A 27,115-nucleotide genomic window follows, 5' to 3' on the forward strand; every position below is an offset into this window, starting at 1 on the left:
TGAAGGGCAAATGGTGCCTTGAAGAGTTTACTGGGGAACAGGGTCAGCCCACAGGCTGATGTACTAATATAGCCAAGGCCAGACCTGACAGGAGGGGGACAGGGTAAAATGGAATCCTGTGGCAAGGGCATCTTGGAAACCTGGAGGCAAGGATTAACATACAAGTCAGTCCAAAGCAGAAGGGACAGCTTACAGGAAGGCCTAGAGAAGCCCACAGTGCAGGTGAAAACAAGATGCTGATTCAGAATGAGGAGAGGAACTTCCAAGGAAGGTAACGGTTCCCCAGGGCTAAGTGAATTGATTTGGTCACCTGGCACTGGAAGCCCAACCTTGTCTGCAGGTGTGTGAAGAGCAGCACCAGCAGGGGGCACTACTGTGCTGAGCTGGATGGCAGCAAGGCCATGGTTGTCTGGACAGTTGGGAAGATGAGGCATCCTGTAGAATGAGGTGGGGTGAGGGTGCCCGCAACACTGTTGCCTGATGTGGAGAACGCAGTGGCACCAGATGGAGGGAGCTGAGCCCATGTGTGAGTGGACCGGCTTTGTATCTGGCGGACACCCTAATAGCCTAATCAGGTCTTGCTCAGAGCCAGGATAGGTCTAGGGGCCATCAGCATGGCAGTGTAGCCTTGGGATAGGGGTACGGGTGGGAACAATTCTCGGCTAACAATGCGGACCAAGCCCCCAAGGCCCCAGTGCTGATCAAGGCTGGCTCTGAAGGGCTTTTGTTACTTTCTTGATGAAATTGGCTTAGGAGGAACCAATTGAAAGGGAAGCTGGAGGCAGAGGGGACCCCAGAGACAGAACAAGGCCCTAAGCCACAGAGGGATCAGGAGCTGAAGCCAGCTGGCCATACAGAACAGGAGGTACTGCTGCTGGTAATGGCCATGGCTGACCCAGTGAGGAAGCTAACAGGGTCCTGTCAGTGAGGAGCTGGGAGTGTGGCAGGTGGGCACTGGTTATCTGGTATTGCCAAACTGAGCAGGACTAACTATGGCAGGCACTAGGGCTGGGGCTGCCTGGGCTCCCAATCTGGAGATGGGCAAGGGGCAACCTTCACCTTTGAAGCATTCAGTTTTAGCTGTTTATTAGTACTTCACAGTATCTTTTCCCAGGCAGGCTCCTCGATGCCAGCTAGGACCCTCTTGTCCCTCTTCCAGCCTCAGAACCCAGCTCCAAAGCTAGTCTGTCTTGCAGGGGTCTCCTGAGACCTTGAAGGAAAGGAGGATTCCAAGCAAAAGCCAGATAACTTCACCTAAAATAGCCTACACTCCTCTGTTATAGAATAGTTCTGTTTCTTCTGTGGAAGACTGAATTTCCTCTTCAAGCTTTCTGCTCTGCACCTGAAAAGCAAAATTAAATTCTTTTTTTTTTTTTTGTCCGAAAGTGGGGCCTGAACTCTGGGCCTGGGCGCTGTCCCTCAGCTCTTCAGCTCAAGGCTAACGCTCTACCACTTGAGCCATAGCACCACTTCTGGCTTTTTTATTTTCTGCTTATGTGGTGCTGAGGAATCGAACCCAGGGCCTCATGCATGCAAGGCAAGCGCTCTACCACTGAGCCACCTTCCCAGCCCACAAAATTAAATTCTTAATATTTATACGCATAAACTTCTGCCTTAGAAGTTAAACAATAAGCTAAGTGCTGGTGGCTTACTCCTGTAATCCTAGCTACTTGGGAAGCAGAGATTGAAAAAAGAAAAGTTCAAGCCAGCCTGGGCAAAAAGTTATCAAAACCCAATTTCAGGGATGGGAAGGTGGCTCAATGGTAGAGCACTTGCCTTGCATGCATGAGGCCCTGGGTTCAATTCCTCAGCACCACATAAGCAAGAAGAAAAAAGCCGGAAGTGGCACTGTGGCTCAAGTGGTAGAGTGCTAGCCTTGAGCTGAAGAGCTGAGGGACAGCGCCCAGGCCCAGAGTTCAAGCCCCACAATCGGACCCCAAAAAATAACAATTTCAAGCAAGATGCCAGGTAGGATGGTGCACACTCGTGGTCGCAGCTACTTGGAAAATGCAGGTAGGATGGTCCCAGTCTGAGTCTGGCCTGGGCAAAAAAACATGAGATTCTCCCTGAAAATTAAAAGTTTGTTCATATGTCTTTGGGAGTGTAAGGGGAGGCACAGAAATGGAGGGGCAAAGCTGGGGGGAGGTGGCTCACGCCTGTAATCCTAGTTACTCAGGAGCCTGAGACCTGAGGATCTCGGTTTGAAGCCAGCCTGGTCAGAAAAGTCTGAGAGACTCTGATCTCCAATTAACCACCAGAAAACTGGATTGGTACTATGACTCAAAGTGATTGACTGCTAGCCTTCAGCAAAAGAGCTCAGGGATGGTGCCCAGGCTCTGAGTTCAAGCCCCACAACCGACCAAAAAAGAGTAAGAAATGGAGGGACAAAGGGTGAACAAGTGCAGCGGTGGTACTCACTAGACATATGTTGAAAATGAACTGTACAACTTGTGGGTGGGGGATGGGAGGAAAAAGCAGAGAGAGGGCGAGGGAAGGAGGGACATTGTCCAAAAAGAAATGCACTCTTTACCTGAATTATGTGACTATAACCCCTCTGTACATCACCTTTATCATAACAAAAATAAATAAAGGCAGGGGCATGGCTCAAGTAGTAGACTGACCACCTAGTAAGCTTGAGGCCCTACATTCAAATCCTAATGCCACCACAAAATTTAAGTAACCATTTCATCTTTTTAAATGATGTTTAATGAATAGCAATATCTATCATCTAGAATCTTTTTTTTTTTTGGGGGGGGGGGGGTCCGGTCGTGGGGCCTGAACTCTGGGCCTGGGCGTTGTCCCTCAGTTCTTCAGCTCAAGGCTAGCGCTCTACCACTTGAGCTACTGTACCACTTCCAGTTTTCTGAGTGGTTTATTGGAGATAAGAGTCTCAAGGACTTTCCTCCCTGGGCTGGCTTTGAGCTGCTCTGCTCAGATCTCAGCCTCCGGAGTAGCTAGGATTACAGTGTGAGTCACCAATGCCTGGCTTATCATCTAAAACTTTTTAATGGAAATTTTCAAAATTAAATGTAGAATTGGGCATTCATGTTTTGTGCCTGTGATCTTAGCTACTCAGGAGACAGATGTGAGGATCAAGGTTTGTAGCCAATTCTAGCAGGAAAGTCTGAGACTGTTATCTCCAATTAATCACCAAAAAGCCAGAAGTACAACTGTGGCTCACATGGTAGAGTGCTAGCCTTGAGCAAAAAAGCTCAAGGACAGCACTCAGGCCTTGAATTCAAGCCCCATGATTGGCACACACTAAAAACTGTAGAAGGAATATAATAAGCTCTCCCGTACTCCCCAATCAGCCATAACCGCTAACCATCTGTTGATATTATTGCCTCAAGCATCTCCCACACCCAGAAGTGGGATTTTTCTCCTTGAGTACTTTAAGACAATTTTCAAATGGCTGTTTCTTTGACAAATTCCAAATGGCTAGCAATTCAGGAGGCTGAGATCTGATTATGATGGTTCAAAACCATCTTGTACAGATGAACATCCAGTTAACCAGCAAAAAAGACAAACATGGAGTGAAAAAGCTAAGGGAGAGGGTGAAGCACAAATTTCAAGCCCCATATTGGCACCCACACAAAAGAAATTCCAAATGATAAAGATTGTTACTATGTATGTGATAATGACAGTAACTACCTATGTCACTATGACACCTAAAAAAATTAACATTTCCTAATATCTCCAGTATCAAATAGTCCCACAAAACTGGCTATACTGGCTGACACAGACAGGCAGAGGGTCTCCGAGCCCCTCCTGGTCCTGGATAGAATTATGTCCAAATACAGACATTCTGTTTTTATAAGTTTTTGCTTATTTATTTATTTAGTGGTCGTGGGGCCTGAACTCTGGGCCTGGGCACTGTCCCTCGGCTCTTCAGCTCAAGGCTAGTGCTCTACCACTTGAGCCACAACGCCACTTCCAGCTTTTTCGTTTTTGCTTATGTGGTGCTTAGGAATCGAACCCAGGGCCTCGGGCATGCAAGGCAAGCGCTCTACCACTGAGCCACCTTCCCAGCTTCCTATTTTATAATTTTTACAAACAGATTTAGACAATAATTTAGCTGCATACCAAATGCTCACCTGTGTAATCCTAGCTACTCTGGAGGCTGAGATATGAATCTCATGGTTTGAAGCCAAACCTGGCAGAAAAGTCTTTGAGAGTTTTATTTCCAATTGACCACCAAAAAAGCCAAAAGTGGAGCTGTGGATCAAGTGGTGGTGAACCAGCCTGGAATGAAAAGACTGAGCAAGAGGCACAAGGTTCTGAATTCAAGCCCCAATATGGCATTAAACATTTTTGCTGTACTTTGTTTTGTTTTGTTTTTGATTGGTCTTGCGGCTTGAACTCTGGGCCTGGGCGCTGTCCCTCAGCTCAGCTCAAGGCTAGCACTCTACCACTTGAGCCACAGCACCACTTCTGGCTTTTTCTGTTTATGTGGTACTGAGGAATCAAACCCCGGGCCTCATGCATGCAAGGCAAGCACTCTACCACTGAGCCACCTTCCTAGTCTCCCGGCTGCTGTACTCTTATAAACATGAAATTATATCTGTTACTGCTGCGGTGAAGTGGAGGACACTCACCCGTCCAACTTGAGGAAACATGCTAAACGATACTGGCACCATCAGTCCCATCACCAGCACAGTACAAGATAGTTTGGCGGTCCACAATGACCACGGGTTTTCCAAGTAAAACAGGGTCCTGTAAGAGATAAGGCCACAGCTCACAGCTGGCACTGAACACTTCTGGCCTCTTTTTTTGGTTGTTTGTGGGTTTTGAATTCTGGGCCTTGGTGCTGTCCCTGAGCTCTTCAGCTCAAGGCGACACTCTACCACTTGAGCCACAGTGCCACTTCCAGTTTTCTGGTGGTTAATTGGAGATTAGTCTCACGGACTTTCTTGCGAGGGCTGGCTTTGAACTGTGATCCTCAGACTTCAGCCTCCTGAGTAGTCAGGATTACAGGTGTGAGCCACCGGTGCCCAGCTCTGGCCTCTTTTCTGAGGCAAGCCTCTGCCCCACTGGTGCAGGCCCAAAAAGCTGCATGAACTAAGTGCTTGCTCTGTGTGGGTCGGGCTCCGAGGTGGCCCTTGCTCACTGAATCCCCCACAGCCTGGGTATAAGGTCAGTGTGACCATAAGCCTCACACAAATGAAATGGACACACAAGCTGGTGACATAAGCATGGCATACGACATGGCCCAAAAAGTGGTGGATGAGTTAGGTGCTGGTGGCTCATGCCTAGAATCCTAGCTACTCAAGAGGCGGAGATCTGAGCATCGTAGTTGAAAGCCAACCCAAAAAGCAAAGTTAGTGAGACTCAGCTCCCACCAAAAAGCCAGAAGTGGAATTGTGGCTCAAGTGGTAGAGCACCAGGCTTGAGTGGAAAACACCCAGGGGTTTGAGACCCAGGTTCTCTCAGACACTGTCCGACCCCCTGACAAATCTGCAGACCCTGGAAACTCTACCTTTTGTTTTTTCTCTGATGCAAAATGGGGGAGTTAGGAGATCCACCAAGCCCTTCAGCTTGGATATTGAGGCTCTGAGAGAGTGCTTCTTTGAGATCACTGATAGCTCAGTTAGCTTCTAGATTGTTCCATGCTCATGAGGAAACTGTGACCACCTCTGCTCATCAGGCAGCGGTACCACTTGTGTAAGCCTTGAGGGAGGACAGAGGTCCCAGCCTTGACAGATCTGTAGTGTTGAGGTCACCCAACAGTCTAGAAAGACCTCAACTGAGCAAGTTTCCGCATGTATCCAACTGGACCAACCATGGGAAGTGATGGCTGCCTCTGCCCCGAGCACGACTTCCTGACATATGGCTCATGTGTTGCTGGCAGTTTCCTCGACTTCCCACGCTGTACAGTTGGCTGGTCTAGAACCAAGCCGGTGACCACTGTGGCCCAATGGGCTCCTCCTCTGGAGTGTCCTGATCTGACTGAAGACAGTCCAGCCTCGCCTGGGCTTTGTATATATTCACCTCTGACTGGAGGCTGAAAGAAGAGTTACATGACTGGTAGTTTGCCCCAAGTCTACTCTGGCAGGAGAGGACACCAACAACAATGGAGCGTTGGTTCCAGCAGCTGTGCACAATATTCCACCCACGCTGGTCCCTACATCCCAGGTCTCCCTTCTGGCGGGGTGGGCTCCTCATTTAGCAAGCACAGGATCTCTGCCTAACAGGTCATAGCTTGCTTCACAATTGGGAGCCGGTCTACTATATGGGGGAGGGGTCAGGAGAGCAAGTAAGCTCATTACAGCATGCTCAGTGTTGGGGAGGGGAAACCTGTGCAAAGCTAATAGCACACTGGAGCTGGGTGAGTTTGCAAATCACCAACTCCACTGTGCTGGCAGCCTATGGACAGCACCCAGGCTTGATTCCACGCTGGCTACAATCACCACATCTAGATGTCTTCTGGTCTTCAAGAAATGAGTGTTTATTAGGAAGGTGGTGCAGCCCCCTCTTTCCGCCCTTCCCCCAGGTTCACATCCCACAAGCCTTCTAAAGATTTTAACTGCTAACAAGTTTTTCCCTACCTGTGCTAAGAAAGGTCCCACTTACCTTTTGTAAAAGTATGTGAAGACTTCTGGGATCAAAGCTGAGATCCCAAACAGCACTGCTCTGGAGATGGATGTTTCCCTAACAGCCTGGTGAAAATGCAAAAAAAGGGGGCAGCTGAGTACACGGAATGAGATGAAGCTGGGGATCCTACAGCTCCTTGCACACTGAGGAAATGTGCTGGCAAGAGATGGAGCTGATGCGTCCCAGGGTCTTTCTAGATGTGGGGACAGGGAGGACAGCTGGGGCAGGCGCCAAGTACTGAGAGGGGATTTACTCCCTGACTCCACTGTGGACTCCATGCTCCAATAACCCAGCTCCTGTGTCTAAGCCCAGGGATCTAGACAAAGCCTTGCTTAGGACAAACAGCCCCTTGGAGGAGATGTGAAATTTGCCACTGAAGTTGGTTCCACATTTCCTTTCAACTAGACCTCTGCCACTGGCCTCCAACCTTGAACCTGATCCCAGTAATTCCCACACTGTCAATGCGGGAAGCCATCAGAAGGCCAGCATCTTGAGACCACTGGTTTGGTACAGTACCATGTAAGCTCACTGCCCATACCCAGCTTCCAGCTGTGGAATTAAAGTGGTTTGCTATCAAACTATATTTTGTATAGGTATGTATTTATATTTATATTTATAACATTCTCCCACTTTTCTTCTTATTTTTTTTTTGCCAATCCTGGGGCTTGAACTCATGGCCTGGGCATTGTCCCTGAGCCTCTCTGCTCAAGGCTAGCACTCTACCACTTGAGCCAGAGTGCCACGTCTGGCTTTTCCTGTGTATGTGGTACTGAGAAATCGAACCCAAGGCTTCATACATGCTAAGCAAGCACTTTACCACTAAGCTACCTTTCCAGCTTCTCCCACCTTTTCTATACCTTTTTCTATCTACTAAAACATTGAACATCTGAACATATCAATTTGCTATATGAATTATATGCACAAACCATATTATCTGTAAGGGCAATGTAGGGACTGTGAATGGAGAGAACTTGTGTTTTTATTTTGTCAGCACTTGGTTTTGTCCAGCTTGCTTGCTCAGCTTGTTTTCTCTCCTGGTGCTCTGCCATTGAGCCATACCTCCAACCAGCTCTTTGCTGGTTCCTTTGGAGATGGAAATCACATGGACTTGTCTGCCTGGACATGCTTTGAACTGTGATCCTTCAGATCTCAGCCTCTAGAGTAGGCAAGATTAAGGCATGAGTCACTAGCAGTTGGCCTGGGAAATTTTGACTCGGTTTACATATTAACTGTAGACCTCAGCCCCGACAGATATACCTTCACAAGCTGGATGAACAGGCAGAGGCTGGAGGTGTGGTTTGCTGGTGGAGCACTTGTCTTGTATGTGCAAGGCCCTGGGTTCCATCCTATCTTTATGGGGGGCGGGGAAGGGAGGAGGCGGCTAACATTTGAGGGCTGAGGGTCTGACTTAGGTAGAACACTTACACAGCACTACTGAAAAAAAAAATAAATCCTTCCAGGTACCCCATGTGTTCCCCAGCCCCTGTGACCGGCCCACATCCTCCCTTCCCAGTAGCCCTGCTCCCCTCACACCACTGCTCAGCAGACAGCCCGTGACACACGCTCCAGCTCAGACCTGATGGGTCCTCTGGAGAGAAGGCCTTTCCCTGCACAAGAATAGGAAGAGGCCAGAGGATCGTTTCCAAGGAAACTTTCAGGAGAACAAAGTAAAACCTCTGCTGTTTAGGAAGAGAGCAGGGGCTGCTGAGCCCGCAGTGCTTCCACACTGATGGGCGAAGCCAGTCTCTCTGTCTGGCCCGTGAGTGAGGGGAAGATACACCCCAAAAGGATACTCGTCATCCAGAGGCACTAGATGACGCCTGGCTGCTTCCTTACTTGGCTGATGTGGCCAGTGAGGAAAGCCTTACGCTGATCTCCTGAAAGCTGACCCAGGAGCTCGATTACAATCAGATACTGCTGGTTACGCAGTTTCTGAAATTTTAGCCAAAGAAAATAGATCTTTCAGCCACTGGGAAAAGGTAAAAGAATGCGTATGCTTACGCACAGCCATAGGCACTTTATGCTTAAGAGAAAGACATTTTTTTTCTAAAGCAGATCATCAAACTCTTCCCTTCACCCTAAACTGGCCTCCTGCGAGAAACCAGGTTCCCACTGGTGAGAAGGGGTACAGGGAGGCTCCCACGCTCCGGTGGCCACACCCCAGGCACAGGCTGCACAGCCAGAGGGAGCAGGCCCCTCACAGGTGAGGGCTCAGGTCTGTGGACCCTAACACTGCACCTGGCAGGCAGTAGAGGCTGGGCAACAGGTGGCTACTTTAACACTTGTTCTCACTCTATCCTCCAGCTTCATGAGCCATTCTCAGCCATAATGACACCCAGGAGTTAAACTGAGTTGAAAAGAAGTGCAAACACAGGTCCACACGCAGTCTCCAGCCAAGGCTCGGCGCAGCCACAAACTAGCCTGACTCCCATTGTCTACCGCCTGTGTGTAAAATGTCTGTTACACACACATGGTACTAATGTAAGAAAGAACAAAACACTGACGTGTGGTTCAAAATGGATGAGCAAAAGAGTAAAAGAAGCCATGTAAAAAAACTACTGGTTGGAGTAGGCACAGGAGGCTCACGCCTATAATCCTAACTCCTCAGAAGGCTGAGATCTGAGGATTACAGTTTGAAGACAGCCTGAACAGGAAAGTCTATGAGACTCTTAGCTTATTAGCCACCAAAAACATGGAAGGGGAGCTGTGCCTCAAGTAATAGAGTACTAGCCTCCAGCAAAAAAGTTAAAAGACAGCACCCGGGCCCAGAGTTCAAGCCCCAGGAATGGCACAAACACACAAAAAAATCTACTGGATAATTCATTTATATGAAATTTCTAGAAGAGGCAAAAGTAAGAAGATAGTGTTTTTCTAGGGCTTGGAGTGGAAGCAAAGAGTGAATACATGGGGAGATGGGCCATAGGGGGCTGGGACTGTGGCTCAGTGGTAGAGTGCTTACCTAGCATGCAGGAAGCCCTGGGTTAGATTCCTCAGCACCATGTAAGCAGAAAAAGCCAGAAGTGGCACTGTGGCTCAAGTGGTAGCATGCTAGCCTTGAGCAAAAGGAGCTCAGGGACAGTACCTAAGCCCTGAGTTCAAGCCCCAGGACTGGTGGAAGGAAGGAAGGAAGGAAGGAAGCAAGCAAGCAAGCAAGCAAGCAAGCAAGCAAGCAAGCAAGCAAGCAAGCAAGCAAACAAGCTTGTTGCCAGGTGCCAGTAGCTCATACCTATAATCCTAGCTACTCAGGAGGCTGAAATCTGAGAATTGAGGTTCAAAGCCAGCAAGGCAGGAAAGTCTCTAAGACTTGTGTTTTTTTTTTTGTTTGTTTTTTTTTTTAGGTCTGGTCGTGGGGACTGAACTCTGAGCCTGGGCGCTGTCCCTCAGCTCTTCAGCTCAAGGCTAGCACTCTCTCACTTGAGTCACAGTGCCATTTCTGGCTTTTTTCTTTTTGCTTATGTGGTGCTGAGGAATCGAACCTAGGGCCTCAGGCATGCAAGGCAAGCACTCTACCACTCAGCCACCTTCCCAGCCCCATCTAAGACTTGTGTTTTTTGTTTTGTTTTAGTTTTTGGGTTTTTTTGGCCAGTCCTGGGGCTTGGACTAAGGGTGTAGGCACTGTCCCTGAGCTTCTTTTGCTCAAGGCTAGCTAGCACTCTATCATTTGAGCCACGGAGCCACCTTTGGCTTTTTTTTTCTGTTTATGTGGTACTGAGGAATCTAACCCAGTACATGCTAGGCAAGCACTCTACTGCTAAGTCACATTTCTGGCCCTATGAGATTTTTTTTTTTTTTTTTTTTGGTCAGTCGTGGGGCTTGAACTCTGGCCTGGGCACTGTCCCCAAGCTCTTCAGCTCAAGGACAGCACTCTACCACTTGACCCATAGCACCATTTCCAGTTTTCAGGTGGTTAATTGGCAATAAGAGTCTCACAGACTACTTTCCTGCCCAGGCTGGCTTTGAACTAAGATCCTTAGATCTCAGCCTTCTGAGCAGCTAGGATTATAGGCGTGAGCCTCTGGCGCCCAGCCCATATGAGATTCTTTTTTTTTTGTCGGTCATGGGGCTTGAACTCTGGGCCTGGGCGCTGTCCCTCAGCTCTTCAGCTCAAGGCAAGCGCTCTACCACTTGAGTTACAGCGCCACTTCCGGTTTTCTGGTGGTTTATTGGAGATAGGAGTCTCACGGTCTCTCCTGCCCGGGCTGGCTTTGAACTGTGATCCTCAGATCTCAGTCTCCTGAGTAGCTAGGATTACAGGCATGAGCCACCAGCCCCCGGCTTGAGATTCTTATCTCTAATAAATCACCAGAAAACTGGTGATTTGAGCTGTGGCTCAAAGTGGTAGAGTGCCAGCCTCAAGCAAAAGAGCTCAGAAATAGTGCCCTGGCCAAGTACAGCCCCACGACCCCCTCCAAAAAAACAAAAAACGAACAACAAAAAAAACCCTGAGTGCTGGAAGTGGCGCTGTGGCTCCAGCGGTAGAGATCTCACTTTGAGCTGAAGAGCACAGGGACAGCACCCAAGCCCAGAGTTCAAGCCGCACGACTGACAAAACAACAACAAAAACCTGAGTACAATAAAGGAGTACAGGTGTGGCTCCTTAGAGTGCAGCAGTGGTGCTCACCGAACACTAAGTTGAAAATGAACTATACAACTTGTGGGTGGGATGGAAGGGAAAAATGGGGAGAAAATGAGGGAATGGGTAACAATGTCCCAAAAGAAATGTACTCCTTACCTGGCTTACATAACTGTAACCCCTCTGTACATCATCTTTATAATAACAAATTAAAAAAAAATTTTTTTTGTTTTGTTTTGTTTTGTTTTGGGGGGGAGTCTGGTTGTGGAGCTTGAACTCTGGGCCTGGGCACTGTCCCTCGGCTCTTCAGCTCAAGGCTAGAGCTCTACCATTTGAACCACAGCGCCACTTCCGGCTTTTTTCATTTTGCTTATGTGGTGCTGAGGAATCGAACCCAGGGCATCAAGCATGTAAGGCAAGCACTCTACCACTGAGCCATCTTCCCAGCTCCTAAAAAAAAATTTTTAAAATGCCTACCTAGCAAATGAGTGGTCCTGAGTTCAAGCCTCAATACAGCTAAATGGAAAAAAAAAAAAAAGTTCACAGCCAAAATGAGACTACCGTAGACTACACAACGATTTCTAAGAGTGTTAGATCAAACTATTAGATTTCCTAACGTCTGTGCTTGACAAGAAAGTGGTTCCCCCTCTGAAAGATCTTTTGGAGTTAAACAGGTTTCCCAAAGGAATTTTGCTCAAGTTTGCACTCCACTTGCTGCCTGCTGGCCTGCCCTGAGTTTCCATCTCCCCAGCCTCCATCACACGTCAGCTTCTCAAAACCACTCCCTAGCAGGTGTGTTTACACATCCCACTGGTTTCTTTGGAGAACTTAAGACTGGTGCATTATCTTTCAAACACTGGTACCAAAATGCAGACCTTTTCTGGCAGGAATAGGGACAACGGCTAAAGAAAGGTAGAAAGAAAGGAAGAAGAAGAAAAAAAAAAAGAAAGGAAGAAGAAGGTAAAAAAGAAAAGTAGGGGCTGGGAAGGTGGCTCAGTGGTAGAGCACCTGCCTTGCATGCACAAGGCCCCCTGGGTTCGATTCCTCAGCACCACATAAAAAGAAAAAAGCCGGAAGTGGTTCTGTGGCTCAAGTGGTAGAGCGCTAGCCTTGAGCTGAAGAGCTGAGGGACAGCGCCCAGGCCCAGAGTTCAGGCCCCACAACCGGACCCAAAAGAAAAGAAAAGAAAATAGAAGGCAGGGGTGGACGTGTGACTGGCTCTCCAACAGAAAATCCCATTCTCTGCTGAAAGATCAAGTAAGTGACTCCTTCACTGTACCTCATACCTTTTCCCCAGCTTTTCTGGAAAGGCCTATAACACGGCCTTCCTTGTCCATGACCTGAATCCCTCGAATGGGCTCAAGACTTCGGGATGCAAAGACATTCATTGCACTGACTTGGGCTGTAGAGAAAGAGAACAGGAAACAGGAGATGAGTTTCAGGCCAGCAAAAGAACATCTTTTTACAAGGTCTGTCCACCTCAAGCCACTTTTACACAGCTGCTTTCTGACCTTCGGTCTCTGCCAGGGGCCCAGCAACCCAAGTTCTCTCCTTGGACTGTGGAGGCAGAACTGCGACCACTAGCCACTCAGTCTTGGATCTTGACTCCCAGATAGAATCCAGGAGAAACCCAATTGCCTTGAAATATATTCCCAATCTTTGCTTAAGATGGCTTGACCAGGTAGGTCATGACATCACTTCCCCAATTTCACCACCGACAAGGTTCTACCAACTCTTCCAACTGCCTTGATCCTCAAACCCAGGTATATGACACAGGTTATGTAAATTTTCATGCTGGCACACAAAATCTTCCGTGAACACTCAACTCACTCTGCTGTCTGATTAACTTGGTTATGATCCCTCTATTGCCACTTACCTGCTGTGTGTCCTTAAGCAAGTTATTTACCCTCCCTGTGCCTTAGTCTCTTCATTTGTAAATGGGAATATTTCCTGGAACTTGTCATTGGGATGACTAAAATGCTGCACAAGAATGGTTTGTATAGACAGACCTTTTTTTTTTTTTTTTGGTCTGTTATGCGGCTTGAACTCTGGGCTGGGGTGCTGTCCCTCAGCTCTTCAGCTCAAGGCAAGTGCTCTACCACTTGAGCCACAGAACCACTTTCAATTTTCTGGTGGTTTATTGGAGATAAGGGTCTCATGGACTTTCCTGCCTGGGCTGGCTTTGAACTGTGATCCTCAGATCTCAGCCTCCTGAGTAGCTAGGATTACAGGCGTGAGCCACCAGCGCCTGGCTGTATAGACAGACTTTAAAATGTAATTTGTGTAAAGCTGGGAATGTGGCTTAGTGGTAGCATGCTTGCCTAACATGCATGAAGCCCTGGGTTCAATACCTTAGTACCACATAAACAGAAAAACCCAGAAGTGGTGTTATGGCTCAGGTGGTAAAGTGCTAGCCTTGAGCAAAAGAAGCTCAGGGACAGTACCTACACCCTGAGTTCAAGCCCCAGGACTGGCCAAAAAAAAAAGCTTTGTGGGGTCTGAGGGTAAGCTCAGTGGTAGAGCATTTGCCCAGTATGTGTAAGGCCCTAGGTTTGATCTCTTGTATCACTTTTTTATTTTTTTTATTTTTTTGGGGGGTCCAGTCGTGGGGCCTGAACTCTGGGCCTGGGCACTGTCCCTCAGCTCTTCAGCTCAAGGCTAGCGCTTTACCACTTGAGCCACAGTGCCACTTCCGGCTTTTTTCATTTTGCTTATGAGGAATCGAACCCAGGGCCTCATACATGCAAAGCAAGCACTCTACCACTGAGCCACCTTCCCAGCCCTCTTGTATCACTTTAAAATAATAATTTCTAAGTTAGTGTTCATCCTTTGACAATTGAGAGGCATCTACGGAAAGAGGGTCACGTCTCAAGCCAAAGACACAATTTGGACCTGGGGCCCCAGGAGGCTGCACATCAACCGCTGTGAACAGTCCTGGTGTGGTCACGGCACCTGAGGTCTCAGGGGACAGAGGAGGACTCAAAGACTGAAAACAGCAGCAAACAGCATGTTCCCCGCCCTTTTTACTCACCGAAAAAGATGATGGGTAAGGCCCTTTTGATCAAAGGGTTAATCAGGGGACACTTTGTTTGAATGAAATAAGGGAACAACTAGAAAATAAAAGAGAAACATCACTGGGGTATTGAGAACAATGAGCAACAGAGCTAGCTGACTTAGTTCTCACCTCAGCTCACACTGTGGTTGGTACTCTTAGGTGCACGTGTGTGTGCGTGCGTGCGTGCATGCCTGTGTGTGTGTGTGTGTATGTATGTTGGTACTAGTGTGTGAATTAAGGGCCTGGATACTGTTCCTCTGCTCTTTTGCTTATAGCTTGTGCCCTACCAGTTGAGCTATAGCTTCACTTCTGACTTTTTGGTAGTTAGTTGGAGATAAGAGTCTCATGGTCGGGCTGGGAAGGTGGCTCAGTGGTAGAGCGCTTGCCTTGCATGCATGAGGCCCTGGGTTCAATTCCTCAGCACCACATAAGCAGAAAAAGCCAGAAGTGGCTCTGTGGCTCAAGTGGTAGAGTGCTCGCCTTGAGCTGAAGAGCTGAGGGACAGTGCCCAGGCCTAGAGTTCAGGCCCCATGACCGGACCCCCCAAAAAAAAAAGAGTCTCATGGCCTTTCCTGCCCGGGCTGGCTTTGAACCATATTCCTCAGATCTCAGCCTTCTGAATAGCTAGGATTACAGGCATGAGCCACCAGCACCCAACTACACCTGGTTTTATAGTCTGCATTTTTCACCATTGTAGTATTGTGACATGCAAAGCAAGACACAATCGACATTAGAGGTTTATTGAGTCCAGTTGTCCCTCAGTCTCTAGTAGATATTAGTGCAAGGACATCCCAGATACCAAATACCAAACTCTGCAGACTCTTGAGTTCTCTCTTATAACCTGTGCATATCTCCTATGTACCTTAAAGCATCTGTGATGATTTAAGAGTATCTAATACAATGTAAGTGGGTATGTAAGTGGTTATCATATTGCACTGTTTATATCTGTAACATGTTCAGTACAGATGTAGTGTTTTTCAAGTATCTTCTATCATCCACAATTGGCTGACTGCCCAGAAGTAGAATCTTCGAATACTAGGTCCACCTGTATGTACTTGGAAACTCAGGACTCATAGTGTGACTATTTTGAGTGAAATGCTTATAGGTTGATTTAAATGCTTATAGGTTGACTCATATGTTCTAAGTTGCTTAGGTTAACACATACATTTATAAACAGAATAAAGCTTTATCAATTTTGAGGAAGAGAAAGGATCTAATAGGTAATAAAAACCTACTCCAAGGAAGGCTGAAGAACTGAATGCTCCCGTTCCTAACACCACTTGCTCTGCCCCATGTCGCCTCTACGGGAAAAATCAAAGTACACTATTAGTAGTTTCTGCCCTGCAAAGATAACTAACAACAACAAACAAGCAAGCAAACAAAACACAACAGTGGGGTGCTGGTGGCTCATGCCTATAATCCTAGCTACTCAGGAAGCTAAGATCTGAGGATCCAGGCAGGAAAGTCTGTGAGACTCTTATCACCATTGAACCATCAATAAGTCAGAAGTGAAGCTGTGGCTTAAGTGGTAGAGTGCTAGCTTTAAGTGAAAAAGCCAAGAGAGAACACAAGGTCCTGAGTTCAAGACCCACTACCAGCACATGCACACATACACAAATCCTAAATCCAACATAACCCCAAATCACACCCTGCCTGGGTTCAGTAAGAACTCACATAGCTGGAGTTGCCATTGATGATGGTGAAAGCTGTTGTGTAGGCATAAAAGGAAACCTGCAGGGCATGAGGCAAGTGGATCACGCTATAGTTTTGTGGTTTCAAGCTCCACAGAACCCAGTGATCACGTAAATGAAAGAACCCTTACCTGAGGGACAAGTATGGACATAATTCCTTTTGCTGGCATCATTGACAAAAACAGCTTTTCAGAAGAAAGCAAGAGTAAAATTACAGGAGCAAAAACATTTTCTAGGGGAGACTTAGTGCTAGGGCAGGAGAGTAAGGCGGGGGCCAAGCCTATGTTCAGTGAGCAATTAGTTGGTCCTCAACTAGTGGCTCCAAGGATATCCAGGAGCCTCCAGCAGGCCATCCGGGAAGCATGCACTTGCCAAGAGAGCTAAACAGGGGCACGTGTAGAAGAAGGGATGGTCTGTAATGTGATACAAACAAAAACAGAAATACCACCAGGTGCATAGTGTTCCTGCAGGGCAGTTCCCAGCGCTGGGTGACGAACTACGTTGGGGGAGGATCTGGGGAAAGCAAGCACTATAGACCCGGATGTCTTTCCAAAGGCCTTCGCTGCAGCTGAATGTGTGAAGGCATGGTCCTGAGGTGACACTGGGAGGTGAAGGAAACGCTGGGAGGTCTTCGGGCCAGTGGGTCATGACCTTCCCCTTTCTTTCGCTGCCTGGGTGCCCTAAGGGAGGCAGTTTTGCTCCCCGACACTCTCCCACCACAAGGTGCTGTCTTGCTACCAGCCCAAGGGGACGACCTAACCATGGCCCCACAGCCTCTGAAGCCAGGAGCCGACATAAACCTTTTCTTTGAATAAGTTGATGACCTCAGGCATTTGTGACAGTAAGCTGGAAGGGGCAATCCCACAGGGCACTCGTCTCCTCTACAGGGCGTCCTGTGTGGCACAGGGAAGCTCAAGGCCCAGCTAGAGAAGGGATAGAGGGACCAGGGTCACAGCAGAGTCCATCTAGCTGGCCATCCTGAGACAGGGAGGGACCCAGAGTTGGAGGGACCCAGCTGAGGTAGGGAGATGGGCAGACCTCTTCCCAAATCTGATGCGAGTGGCAGCTTACTCACCATGGGTGCCGTCAAGGGCAGGAAAGCTGGAAGGAGAGCAGAGCAGAGCAGAGTCAGTGAGGCGGGCCGCCCGAGGAGATCAGGCCTAAAGGGGCATCACCTAGTGACTTCCCGAGGGCACAGAACTGAAGGAGACCTTGCTTATCTTTTTTCACTAGGAAAAATAGTAACTATATGCACATGGCACAAAATGAAAACTGCCCAATACAGAAAGATCTAACCAGGAGATAACCACCAGCCTGGTCAGAGCTCTCCCTGAAGGGAAGCAGGGTCAACTGTTACTAACCCATCCTTCCAGATAAAGTTTTCTTTTTCTTTTTCTGGTACTGGGGCTTGAATTCTGCCTGCACCCTCACTTGACTTCTTTTTGCTCAAAGTTGGTGCTCTACACCTTGAGTTACACCTCCAGCTTTCTGCAGGTTAGTTGGAGATAGTCTCCACACTTTTCTGCCCAGGCTGGTTTGAATCTTCATCCTCAGCTCTCAGTCTCCTGAGTAGCTAAGAGTATACCCATGAGCCACTAGCAACCAGCTTCTTTTTTCTTTCCTCGTTTTTTTTTTTTTTTTTTGGGGGGGTGCTCACTTGCTGGATAGGTGCTCTTATCATTTAAGCCATGCCCCTAGCCCTTCTCACTTGGTTATTTTCAGCTAAGGTCTCATGTTTTTCTTAGGTGCCAGCCTCGAGTGTCACCCTTTTAACTACGACCTCCTATGTAACTGAGATGACAGGCACATGTCACCCCCCCTCAGCCGTTGAGATTTGTAAACTTAATAAACTATTCCCTTATTCACTTTCTTTTTTTTTTGGTCAGTTGTGAAGCCTGAACTCTGGGCCTGGGTGCAGTCCCTCAGCAATTCAGCTTAAGGCTTGCACTCTACCATGTGAGACACAGCGCCACTTCTGGGTTTTTCTGCTTATGTGGTGCTGAGGAATCGAACCCAGGGCCTCATGCATGCAAGGTAAGCACTCTACCACTGAGCCACCTTCCCAGCCCACTCCAGATCACTTTCTAAGTAGTGTCCCAATCACCTTCTAAGTAGCCGGGACTAGCAGCATGGCTACAGATGAAGTGCTCAAGATCTCCATGACAACTCCGATTCTTTCTCACACATAGCTACAGAGTTACCACGCAACCACAGTCACTATACACAGTCCCAGGCTTTATCTTTCCCTCTTTTTTTCTTTTTGTTGGTCATGGGGCTTGAACTCTGGGCCTGGGCTCTGTCCCTGAGCTCTTCAGCTCAAGGATAGCACTCTACCACTTGAGCCACAGCGCCACTTCCATACCTTTCCCTCTTAACACTAACTCCTGCACTTAACCTTAATCTTTCTCATGAATTGTTGAAGAAGAACCTAAATGGTTGGATATTTATTTCCCATTTATGGCTTATAATTCTATGGATCACGGATGCTGCTCCCATCATCTTAGTGAATGCCATGGAAGTCAGAGCAAGAAACTATGCAGTATCCATAACACATGCAGCACTCACGAGCTGCCAGGTCTAAACCATGAGATACCATCACCAACCTGACAGAATAGGGCAGGTTCCCCCACAGGCCTGGTTCCTGCTGCCCAAAGCCCAGATCTTTCCACAGTAATGGACTCAGCTCTGGGCCTAGAGCCTGCTCTTTGCTATCAACTCAACAACCTTCAAGAATTCTTTTTAAGGCGTGACTTCCAGACTGTGTCCACAGAAACCCTTCAAGGACTGGGTGGGCAATAGAACAATGAAAAAAAGCAATTCTCTGCTTGCAGCCAGGTTTTCCCAACCCACTTCTGCACTCAGCACCAGCTCACCTGCTGGCCGGAAGAACGCAGGGATCAGCCTGCTGCTGTCAGGGTGCACGGTCGACTTCAAAGGACAGATAAAAAAGTTAGCTGCATGATTGCTTTTATTATTTTATGAGGCTAAAAATTAGGAAGGGGCTGAAACTTACAAGACTCCTCTTCCATGCTTCTTTAATCTAAAAAGAGGAAAAACAAACAGATTTTAAAGATAGTTCAGTAGTAAAAGTCTCCTGGCCAATCTCTTTCCTTTCCCTATCCCCTCCTTCTCCTTTCCTCCTCCTCCCCCCCCCTCCTCCCCACCCCTCCCCTCCCTGCCCAACCTCTGTGAAACACTGCTTCAGGGGCTTCATCTCAGAGCCTTGCACTCTGGCTCAGCCTTTTCACTCACAAATGGCTCTACCCCTGGAGCTACTCCTCCTGGCATTTTTGCTGGTCAGAAAGCTGAGATCTGTAGATCTTAGTTTGAAGCCAGCCTAGACACACAGATCTGAGAGATTCTAATTTCCAATTAACTAGCAAAAAGCTGGAACTGGGACTCAAATGCTAGCACACTAGTCATGAGTGAGTGAGCATACAAGGCCCTGAGTTCCAGACCTAGTACCAAAATAAATGAATAAAACAAAACTTTATTAGCATAAATTATATAAAAAGTTATATTTATAAACAAGAATATAATGTAGCTTAATCAAATTCACCCATCTATATTACTCTTAACTCTTCTCCCTCCTTTTTACCGAGTGTAATGGGTTTCATTATGCTTTCATACATATGTATATTTTTATAGTATCTACTACCCCAACCCCTCTACCTTCCCCCTCCCGCTCCCTCTCATCCCTCTCCACAGGACCCTTTTCACAGTCAGTTCACATCATTATTATTATGAAACTCTAGATTCTACATAAGAGCAAAAACATGTGGAATCTGTTTTCCTGAGCTTATCTAAACACTATTATCTGTAGTTCTATTTTTCCTACAAATGAGAAATAATATCGTCAAATAAAATGCTATATATATGCAGGGCATTTTATTTTCCAATCCTTAGTAGTAGGACTAGGCTGATTCCACAGCTTGGCTATCATGACTACTTCTATAAGAAACATGGGATTGAGTTATCTCTATTGTATGTTGACTTATAATCCTTCAGATACATGCCTAGGAGTGGTTAAGAAGGGCCACAGAGTAGATCTATTTTATTTTAGTTTTGTGTGTGTGTATGTGTGTATGAGTGCTGGTCCTTGAACTCTGGGTCTGGGTGCTGTCTTTGGATTTTTTTTTTTTTTTTTTGGGGTCCGGTCATGGGGCCTGAACTCTGGGTCTGGGCACTGTCCCTCAGCTCTTCAGCTCAAGGCGAGCGCTCTACCACTTGAGCCACAGTACCACTTCCGGCTTTTTTCTTATGTGGTGCTGAGGAATCAAACCCAGGGCCTCAGGCATGCAAAGCAAGCGCTCTACCACTGAGCCACCTTCCCAGCCCTGGATTTTTTTTTTAATTTTAATTTTTTGCTCAGGGCTAGTACTCTACTACTTGAGCTACAGCTCCAGTTCTGGCTTTTTACTGCTTAACTGGAGATACAGTCTCATGGACATTCCTATATAGGCTTGCTTCAAATCGTGAACTTTAGATTTCAACCTCCTAAGTTAGGATTACAGGCATGAGCCACCAGCGCCCAGCTTAATTTAAGTTTTCTGAGAAAGCTCCATACTGGTTGCCATAGTGGCTACACTAATTTACATGACCACTGAGCAGTCTTACTTCTGATGACACCTTTGCCTCGCCAGGAAGACAGGGAAGACCATAGGTATTTTCTACTACGTGGAAGGAACAAATCAAAAAAAGGACCAAACAAACAAATGCACTAATGATAAGATATGATCCTTATAAAGAAACTACCCAGAATGTTAAAAACTCCTATGTAAACATGGAATGGACCAAAAGCTAATTTATCTTTTAAGTAAATCCAGAAGCCAGCTTGTCCCTTGGCTCAGAGCAGCTCAGGCTGGCTGCATTCGGAGTTCACTCTGCACCATTAACCACATCATTTGTAACAGAGTCGAAGTGTCAGCCCCGAGGCCACAAGAAGTTCTTAGAAAAACCAAGTTAAATATGTGAACTTGCCATGGGCTCCCCGGAGGGACTGATGTTTGTGAGCTCTGGAAATCTCCCTCTGCTGCAGGCTAAGTAACAAAATATTTGGTTTGAGCCCACAGGCAAGAATATAATCCTGCCCCAGAACACTGCCTGTGATGGAAAACAGAGTCTGACTTCAGAGGGCCTGCCTGAATTCTGGAGTTTACCATGAGGTTTCAGGAATCAGCTACAAAGAATCTCACTAATATGCACTATATAGGAAGAACAGTTTTCTTGCTGGTTTATGTGACAGAATTCTAACTGCACCTAAAAAAACAAACCCAGGAAGTGGAACTGTAGCTCAAGTGGTAGAGCGCTAGCTGAGGGACAGCGCCCAGGCCCAGAGTTCAAGCCTCACGACCGACAAAAAAAGCAACACAAGCCGGGCATTGGTGGCTCACGCATGTAATCCTAGCTACACAGGAGGCTGAGATCTGAGGATTGCGGTTCAAAGCCAGCCCGGGCAGAAAAGTCTGTGAGACTCTGATCTCCAATAAACCACTAGAAAACTGGAAATGGCGCTGTGGCTCAAGAGGTAGAGTGCTCGGCTTGAGCTAAAGAGTGCAGGGACACTGGGCTGGGAAGGTGGCTCAGTGGTAGAGCACTTGCCTTGCATACATGAGGCCCTGGGTTCGATTCCTCAGCACCACATAAGAAAAAAAAGCCGGAAGTGGCGCTATGGCTCAAGTGGTAGAGTGCTAGCCTTGAGCTGAAGAGCTGAGGGACAGTGCCCAGGCCCAGAGTTCAGGCCTCATGACCGGACCCAAAAAAAAAAAAAAAAAAGAGTGCAGGGACAGCACCCAGGCCCAGAGTTCAAGCCCCACAACCGATCAAAAACAACAACAACAACAACAAACAAAAACAGTTTTATAAGATGTTCCCCTCTGCAGTGTGTCTGTCCAATGACAGGATTAATAGCCAAAGTACCACTTGATTTCACTCCACGCCAAGTAAAACCAACTGAAGGTAACTTCAGCCAGCCTGGAACCTTGCATATCTGTGCACATCTGCACTCAGGAGACATACCCTTTGGTCATTCAGGTTGTGTCTGGCTGCATCTTCATTGGTGAACAATAGTTGCCTTGATTTTTCTATTCTTTCCTATAATCAAATACGGAGAAATAAAGCAACAGTCAGCATTTTTCAGATTTGTGCACGCATTTAAGAATCACAAGTCAGTCTCCCAAACACATTACCGCAACTGTAAAGCTGATTTCAAGGCTCTCCACTCCCTGAGGACAGCCCCAAGTGTTACACAGATTCTCCAGTGTCCTAGATTCTTCCAGCTCTACTGTGGCTGCTATCCCTTCAGGTCTCAGACATCAACTGCCTCCCTGGTGGCACAAGTCAGAATCCCAGAAATTCCTGCATCTCCCTCATGTCCATGGCTAATCAGTTCAGTTCATGTTTCCTCTCTCTTTTGCTTTCTTGTTTTTGTTTTTCGGTTGGTCATGGGGCTTGAACTCTGGGCCTGGGCGCTGTCCCTCAGCTCTTCAGCTCAAGGAGAGCACTCTACTACTTGAGATACAGTAGCACCACTTCCTGTTTTCTGGTGGTTCACTGGCAATAAGAGTCTCACGGACTTTCCTGCCAGAGCTGGCTTTGAACCAAGATCCTCAGATCTCAGCCTCCTGAATAGCTAGGATTACAAGTGTGAGCTACCAGAGCCCAGCTTCCTTTTCTTAATGTGAGAGAAAAATACATATATACAGAACTAAAATAACCTCAACCAGAATTAGTAACTGTGAACATCTGGATATACTTGCTTCTAATTTTGCTTTTCAGAAGGAACTATTACCCGGTCTCATCCCTTTCCCATCCTACCAAAGCGACATCAATCCTCACCTCTATGTTTCTCCATTGAGCATCGCATTTCCATTAATTGCTTGTAACTAGTTCATACTTCTAGTGCTACTCAACACTCCACTGTATATCATTTTATCTATTTTGCTGCTCATTAGCACTGGGTTGTTTCCTACTTTTTATGAGTAACATAACTGTAAGGAACATCTTGAGGGAAAGAAGGATGTAGCCCTTAGACTCTGGTCCTAAAGGGTTTTTAGTGGTCAAAGAGCAGCTCCTCTTCACCCCTTACCACACTGACTCAAATCCTCTTCCTTCACTGGGACAACTGAGCCACCCCCAAATGAATGGCTTGCCAAATGCAGCTGGTCACTCGGCATACGACTACCAAAAAACCCTTTGACACACAAACCTCAGCAGATGACACTGCTCTCTTGGTGAAGAACTGGACCTTAGCCAGGCGCTGGTGGCTCACGCCTATAATCCTAGCTACTCAGGAGGCTGAGATCTGAGGATCACGGTTCAAAGCCAGCCCAGGCAGGAAAGTCTATGAGACTCTTATCTCCAGTAAAACCACCAGAAAACTGGAAGTGGCGCTGTGGCTTAAGCAGTAGAGCACTCGCCATGAGCTGAAGAGCTTGAGGGACAGTGCCCAAGCCCAGAGTTCAAGCCCCACGACCAACAACAACAACAACCACAAAAAAAGAACTGGACCTTCAAGATCTCCCTGGTTCCCTGCACTAAACCAACTGACCAATTGAGGGCTCACTTTCTCACACCTGCTCTGTTTACTCAATTCCCTTTAGGGCCTTAGTTAAAGTTATTTGCCATACGCCCTGTTATAAGGCTTTTTGGAGGCAGTACTGGGTTCGAACTCAGGGTCTCACACTTGCTAAGCAGGTTCTCAACCACCTGAATCATATCCTCAGCTCTTTTTTGCCTTATTTCCAGGTAGGGTTAATATGCTTTTGTTCAGGCTAGCCTGGATTTCTTTCATTCTATTAGACCTTCTGCATAGCTGGGATGAGAGGCATATACCACCACACCCGGTTTTTGTCGTTGAGATGAGTACCAATAACTTCTACCAGGGCTATCTTGAACTGTGATCATTCTGATCTTTAACTTTCAAGTAGCTTGAATTCAGGTATAAGCCAATATCCCTGACATTTGCTTTTTATTTTTTTTTATTTTTTTGTCGGTTGTAGGGCTTGAACTCTGGGCCTGAGCGCTGTCCCTCAGCTCTTCAGCTCAAGGCGAGCACTCTACTGCTTGAGCCATAGTACCACTTCCAGTTTTCTAGTGGTTTATTGGAGATAAGAGTCTCACAGACTTTCCTGCCCGGACTGGCTTTGAACTGTGATCCTCAGATCTCAGCCTCCTGAGTAGCTAGGATTACAGGCATGAGCCACCAGCGCCTGACTTTTTTTTTTTTTTTTAAACCAGTCCTAGGCACTGTTCCTGAGTTTTTTTTACTCAAGGATAGCATTCTACCACTTGTGCCACAGTGTCATTTCTGGCTTTTTCTGTTTATATGGTACTGAGGAATTGAACCTAGGGATTCATGCATGCTAGGCAAGTACTCTACCACTAAGCCACATTCCCCGTCCTTTGCTTTTGTTTTGAAACAGTCCAGTCTTAGAAGTTGCTTTCTGCTTCTACCTCCCAAATGCTGAGATTATAGATATACACCACCTTGCCCAGTTGAAGAATTGGTTTTTATTCTCTTTAAGTCACAAGCACCTAGACTAGGCCTGGTACATGGGTGTGTGCACACATACAGACCATGTGTGCAAACATACATGCATACATGCATGCGCGTGTGCACATGCACACATACACACACACACACACACACACCTCTCTACAAACACGTATTTTTATCTGGTCATGGGGCCTGAATTCTGGGCTTGGGCACTGTCCCTCAGTTCTTCAACTCAAGGCTAGCGCTCTACCACTTGAGCCACAGAGCCATTTCCAGCTTTTTCTGCTTATGTGGTGCTGAGGAATCGAACCCAGGGCCTCATGCATGGAAGGCAAGCACTCTACCACTGAGCCACCTTCCCAGTCCCTTATGTCACCCTTCTAACCTAACATGCTCAATCAAAAAGAATAAAAACACATAATTTCATAAACTCTGTTATTTCAACTACTTTCAAAAGAGGAACACAATCTCCAAGTTTCAATATAAAATGGTGAAATTATCTCTGAAAACAAGAAAATACTTACAATTGAAATGAGCAGATTTGTAGGATCCAATAATTCTGTCCAGCGAAGAAATCTTTGAACAAAAGACTAAAGTAGGAGAAAAGCACCAGAGAAATTAATAAAAACAAGACACACAGCAGAAGTAGCAATTCACTTTATTCACCTTCATTTCTAGCTTTGAACTGCAATCCTCAGTTCTCAGCCTCCAGAGTAGCTGGGATTACAGGCATGAGCCACCTGCACCCAGCTCTTAGAATCTTTTCAACAAAGTGTGTGTGTGCGTGAGTGCATGCGTGTGCGCGCACATACAAATCCTGGGGTCTGAACTCAGGGCCTGGGTAGTTTCCCTAAGTTTTTTTTTTTTTTTTTTTTTTTTTAGCTCAAGGCCAGCACTCTACTTGAGCCACAGCTCTATTTCTGGTTTTTTGATGTTTAAAAGATAAAAATCTCAAGGACTTTCCTACCTGGGCTGGCTTCAAACATTGGTTCTCATATCTCAACTTCCATGGTAGCAAGGACACAAGTGTGGGCTATCAGCAGTTGGCTTTCAGCACACTCATCTTGCAGGTAAAGGAAGCTGAGGTGAGAAGGTCCTGAGAGAGCTCCAGGGGTTCTGGCTGTGTCAGGAACCTCTCATTATCAACTGGCCGTGAGGGTTGTAGGTTCAAAGTGCCTCTATTCATATTACTTGAAGCAAAGAACTCCAAAAACCTCAGAATATTTCCTGGCTTTCAGAGCTAGTTAACACTAATAACTAAGGGTAGACACACCAGTAAGATCTCAGTACTATAGTCCAGCCTGGTTTGTCTCAAGAAGCCCTCTACCCCCACACACACTTAAGCTGCCCATCTCAACATCCCACCCTTCAAAACGACCCTACCTAAGTCATGATCTTCAAAAGAATACTAGAACTGTGCTGGTTGGCTGGTCCCAAGTAGCTGAGCTGTGAAATGGAGTCAGAGTGAGTTGGGCTTGATGCAGGGCTATCACATACGTGGTCCACAAAGAATATAGCAAAAGTAGGTGAAATCATCTCATTTGTTTTTTAGGTTATATGTTGAAATATTACTATTTTGCAACTGCTAGGCTAAACAACGTATTATTAAAATTAACATAGCATTATCAGTTATTTCTTCCTGCCATTTGTGTGTGTGTGTGTGTGTGTGTGTGTGTGTGTGTGTGTGTGTGTGTGCCAGTCATGAGGCTTGAACTCAAGGCCTGGACTCAGCCTCTAAGCTTTTGGTGCTCAGGGTCAGTGCTCTACCACGTTAAGCCACAGCTTCACTTCCAGCTTCCTGATGGTTAACTGGAGATAAGTCTCACAGACTTTCCTGCCCGTGCAGGGTTTTGAACCGTGATCCTCAGATCTCAGCCTCGTGATTCGCTAGGATTACAAGCGTGAGCCACCGGCCTAGGGTTTTACTCATCATTTTGCTGGTACCCAGGGCGCTGCTGGAGGGAGGCCGGAGGGGTCTGGCCGAGTGTCAGTGAGCTTTCCGGGGAGGGAGGCCCGAGCTCCGGGGAGGCCCGCTTCACCCCCACGTGCTGCTCAGCAGAGGCTCGGGCGGAGATCGCCGGGAGGTCGGGCCTCCTTCAGGCCCCCTGAAGGGTGACCTTGGGGAGACCCTCCCCAGCCCAGTCCCGGGCCTAAGCGATGCTCTCGGCTGCAGCCGCGCCCTCCGCAATCTTGGTCCGCTCCAGAGGTGGAAGGGCGAGGAAGGCGCACTCCCGAGCCCCTCTGGGAGGAGGAATCGGCAGCCACGGGCAGCCACGTGGCCTGCCAAGGTCACCCGGGCCAGCCTGACCCCACGCGCCGCGCGCGCGCCCTCCCCGCCCCCCGCCGCGCCGGCCCACGCGTACTTGGCGTTCCCAGATGCCGAAGCGCAGGTTGGGCTCCATGCGGGCGACGGCGCCGCGGCAGGCTGGGGGCCACCGGCCCCGCACTTCCTCCTCCTCTTCCGGGTGCCTAAGTGACGGCCGCGGAAGCCGTAGCCACCCCCGCGGGGCCTGGAAAAGAAGCCAGGCAATCCGCCCCACGCCGCCGGTGCGGCCGGCTCGTGCGCCTCGGCTCCGGCCCGCCCTGCGGCCGCCCTAGGTGGCCGCGCGCCTGCGCCAGGGCTCCGTAGGCCCCGCCCCGGGCTCTAAGTCCCAGCCCCCAGACTCCGAAGACCCCGCCCCCGAGACACCAATCCCCGCCCCCTCCGT

General features: G+C 47.6%; 1 protein-coding gene across 4 annotated transcripts; it reads right to left on the reverse strand.

The window, feature by feature from the left end:
* Positions 1-304: 304 nt before the first annotated feature.
* Positions 305-26,982, reverse strand: Sfxn4 (sideroflexin 4). 4 transcript variants are annotated; one of them, XM_042701398.1, is made up of 14 exons: positions 26,771-26,982; positions 24,932-24,997; positions 21,929-22,003; positions 18,924-18,950; positions 18,784-18,838; positions 16,986-17,011; positions 16,042-16,095; positions 15,894-15,950; positions 15,455-15,520; positions 14,196-14,274; positions 12,451-12,566; positions 6,571-6,656; positions 4,596-4,713; positions 305-1,342 (listed from the first exon to the last, which is right to left on the reverse strand). In XM_042701398.1, exons 1-14 carry the CDS (start codon positions 26,807-26,809, stop codon positions 1,265-1,267), a joined length of 942 nt encoding a protein of 313 aa, XP_042557332.1. In that variant the 5' UTR covers positions 26,810-26,982; the 3' UTR covers positions 305-1,264. The 4 variants fall into 4 exon arrangements, with proteins under 4 accessions (XP_042557332.1, XP_042557333.1, XP_042557334.1 ...); XM_042701399.1 differs by lacking the exon at positions 16,042-16,095; XM_042701400.1 differs by lacking the exons at positions 15,894-15,950; positions 16,042-16,095.
* Between the last annotated feature and the right edge of the window lie 133 nt (positions 26,983-27,115).

The sequence above is a fragment of the Dipodomys spectabilis genome, unplaced genomic scaffold, assembly GCF_019054845.1.
Source record: "Dipodomys spectabilis isolate Male_0828 unplaced genomic scaffold, ASM1905484v1 ptg000289l, whole genome shotgun sequence".
NCBI classification, from domain to species: domain Eukaryota; kingdom Metazoa; phylum Chordata; class Mammalia; order Rodentia; family Heteromyidae; genus Dipodomys; species Dipodomys spectabilis.

Coding starts and splice junctions, on each gene's coding strand:
- Sfxn4 (XM_042701398.1), bottom strand. CDS start 26,809: ATGGAGCCCAACCTGCGCTTCGGCATCTGGGAACGCCAA. Junction 18,839..18,923: donor AAGCATGGAAGAGGAGTCTT/GTAAGTTTCAGC, acceptor TGTCCTTTGAAG/TCGACCGTGCACCCTGACAG. Junction 15,951..16,041: donor TGTCCATACTTGTCCCTCAG/GTAAGGGTTCTT, acceptor CATGCCCTGCAG/GTTTCCTTTTATGCCTACAC.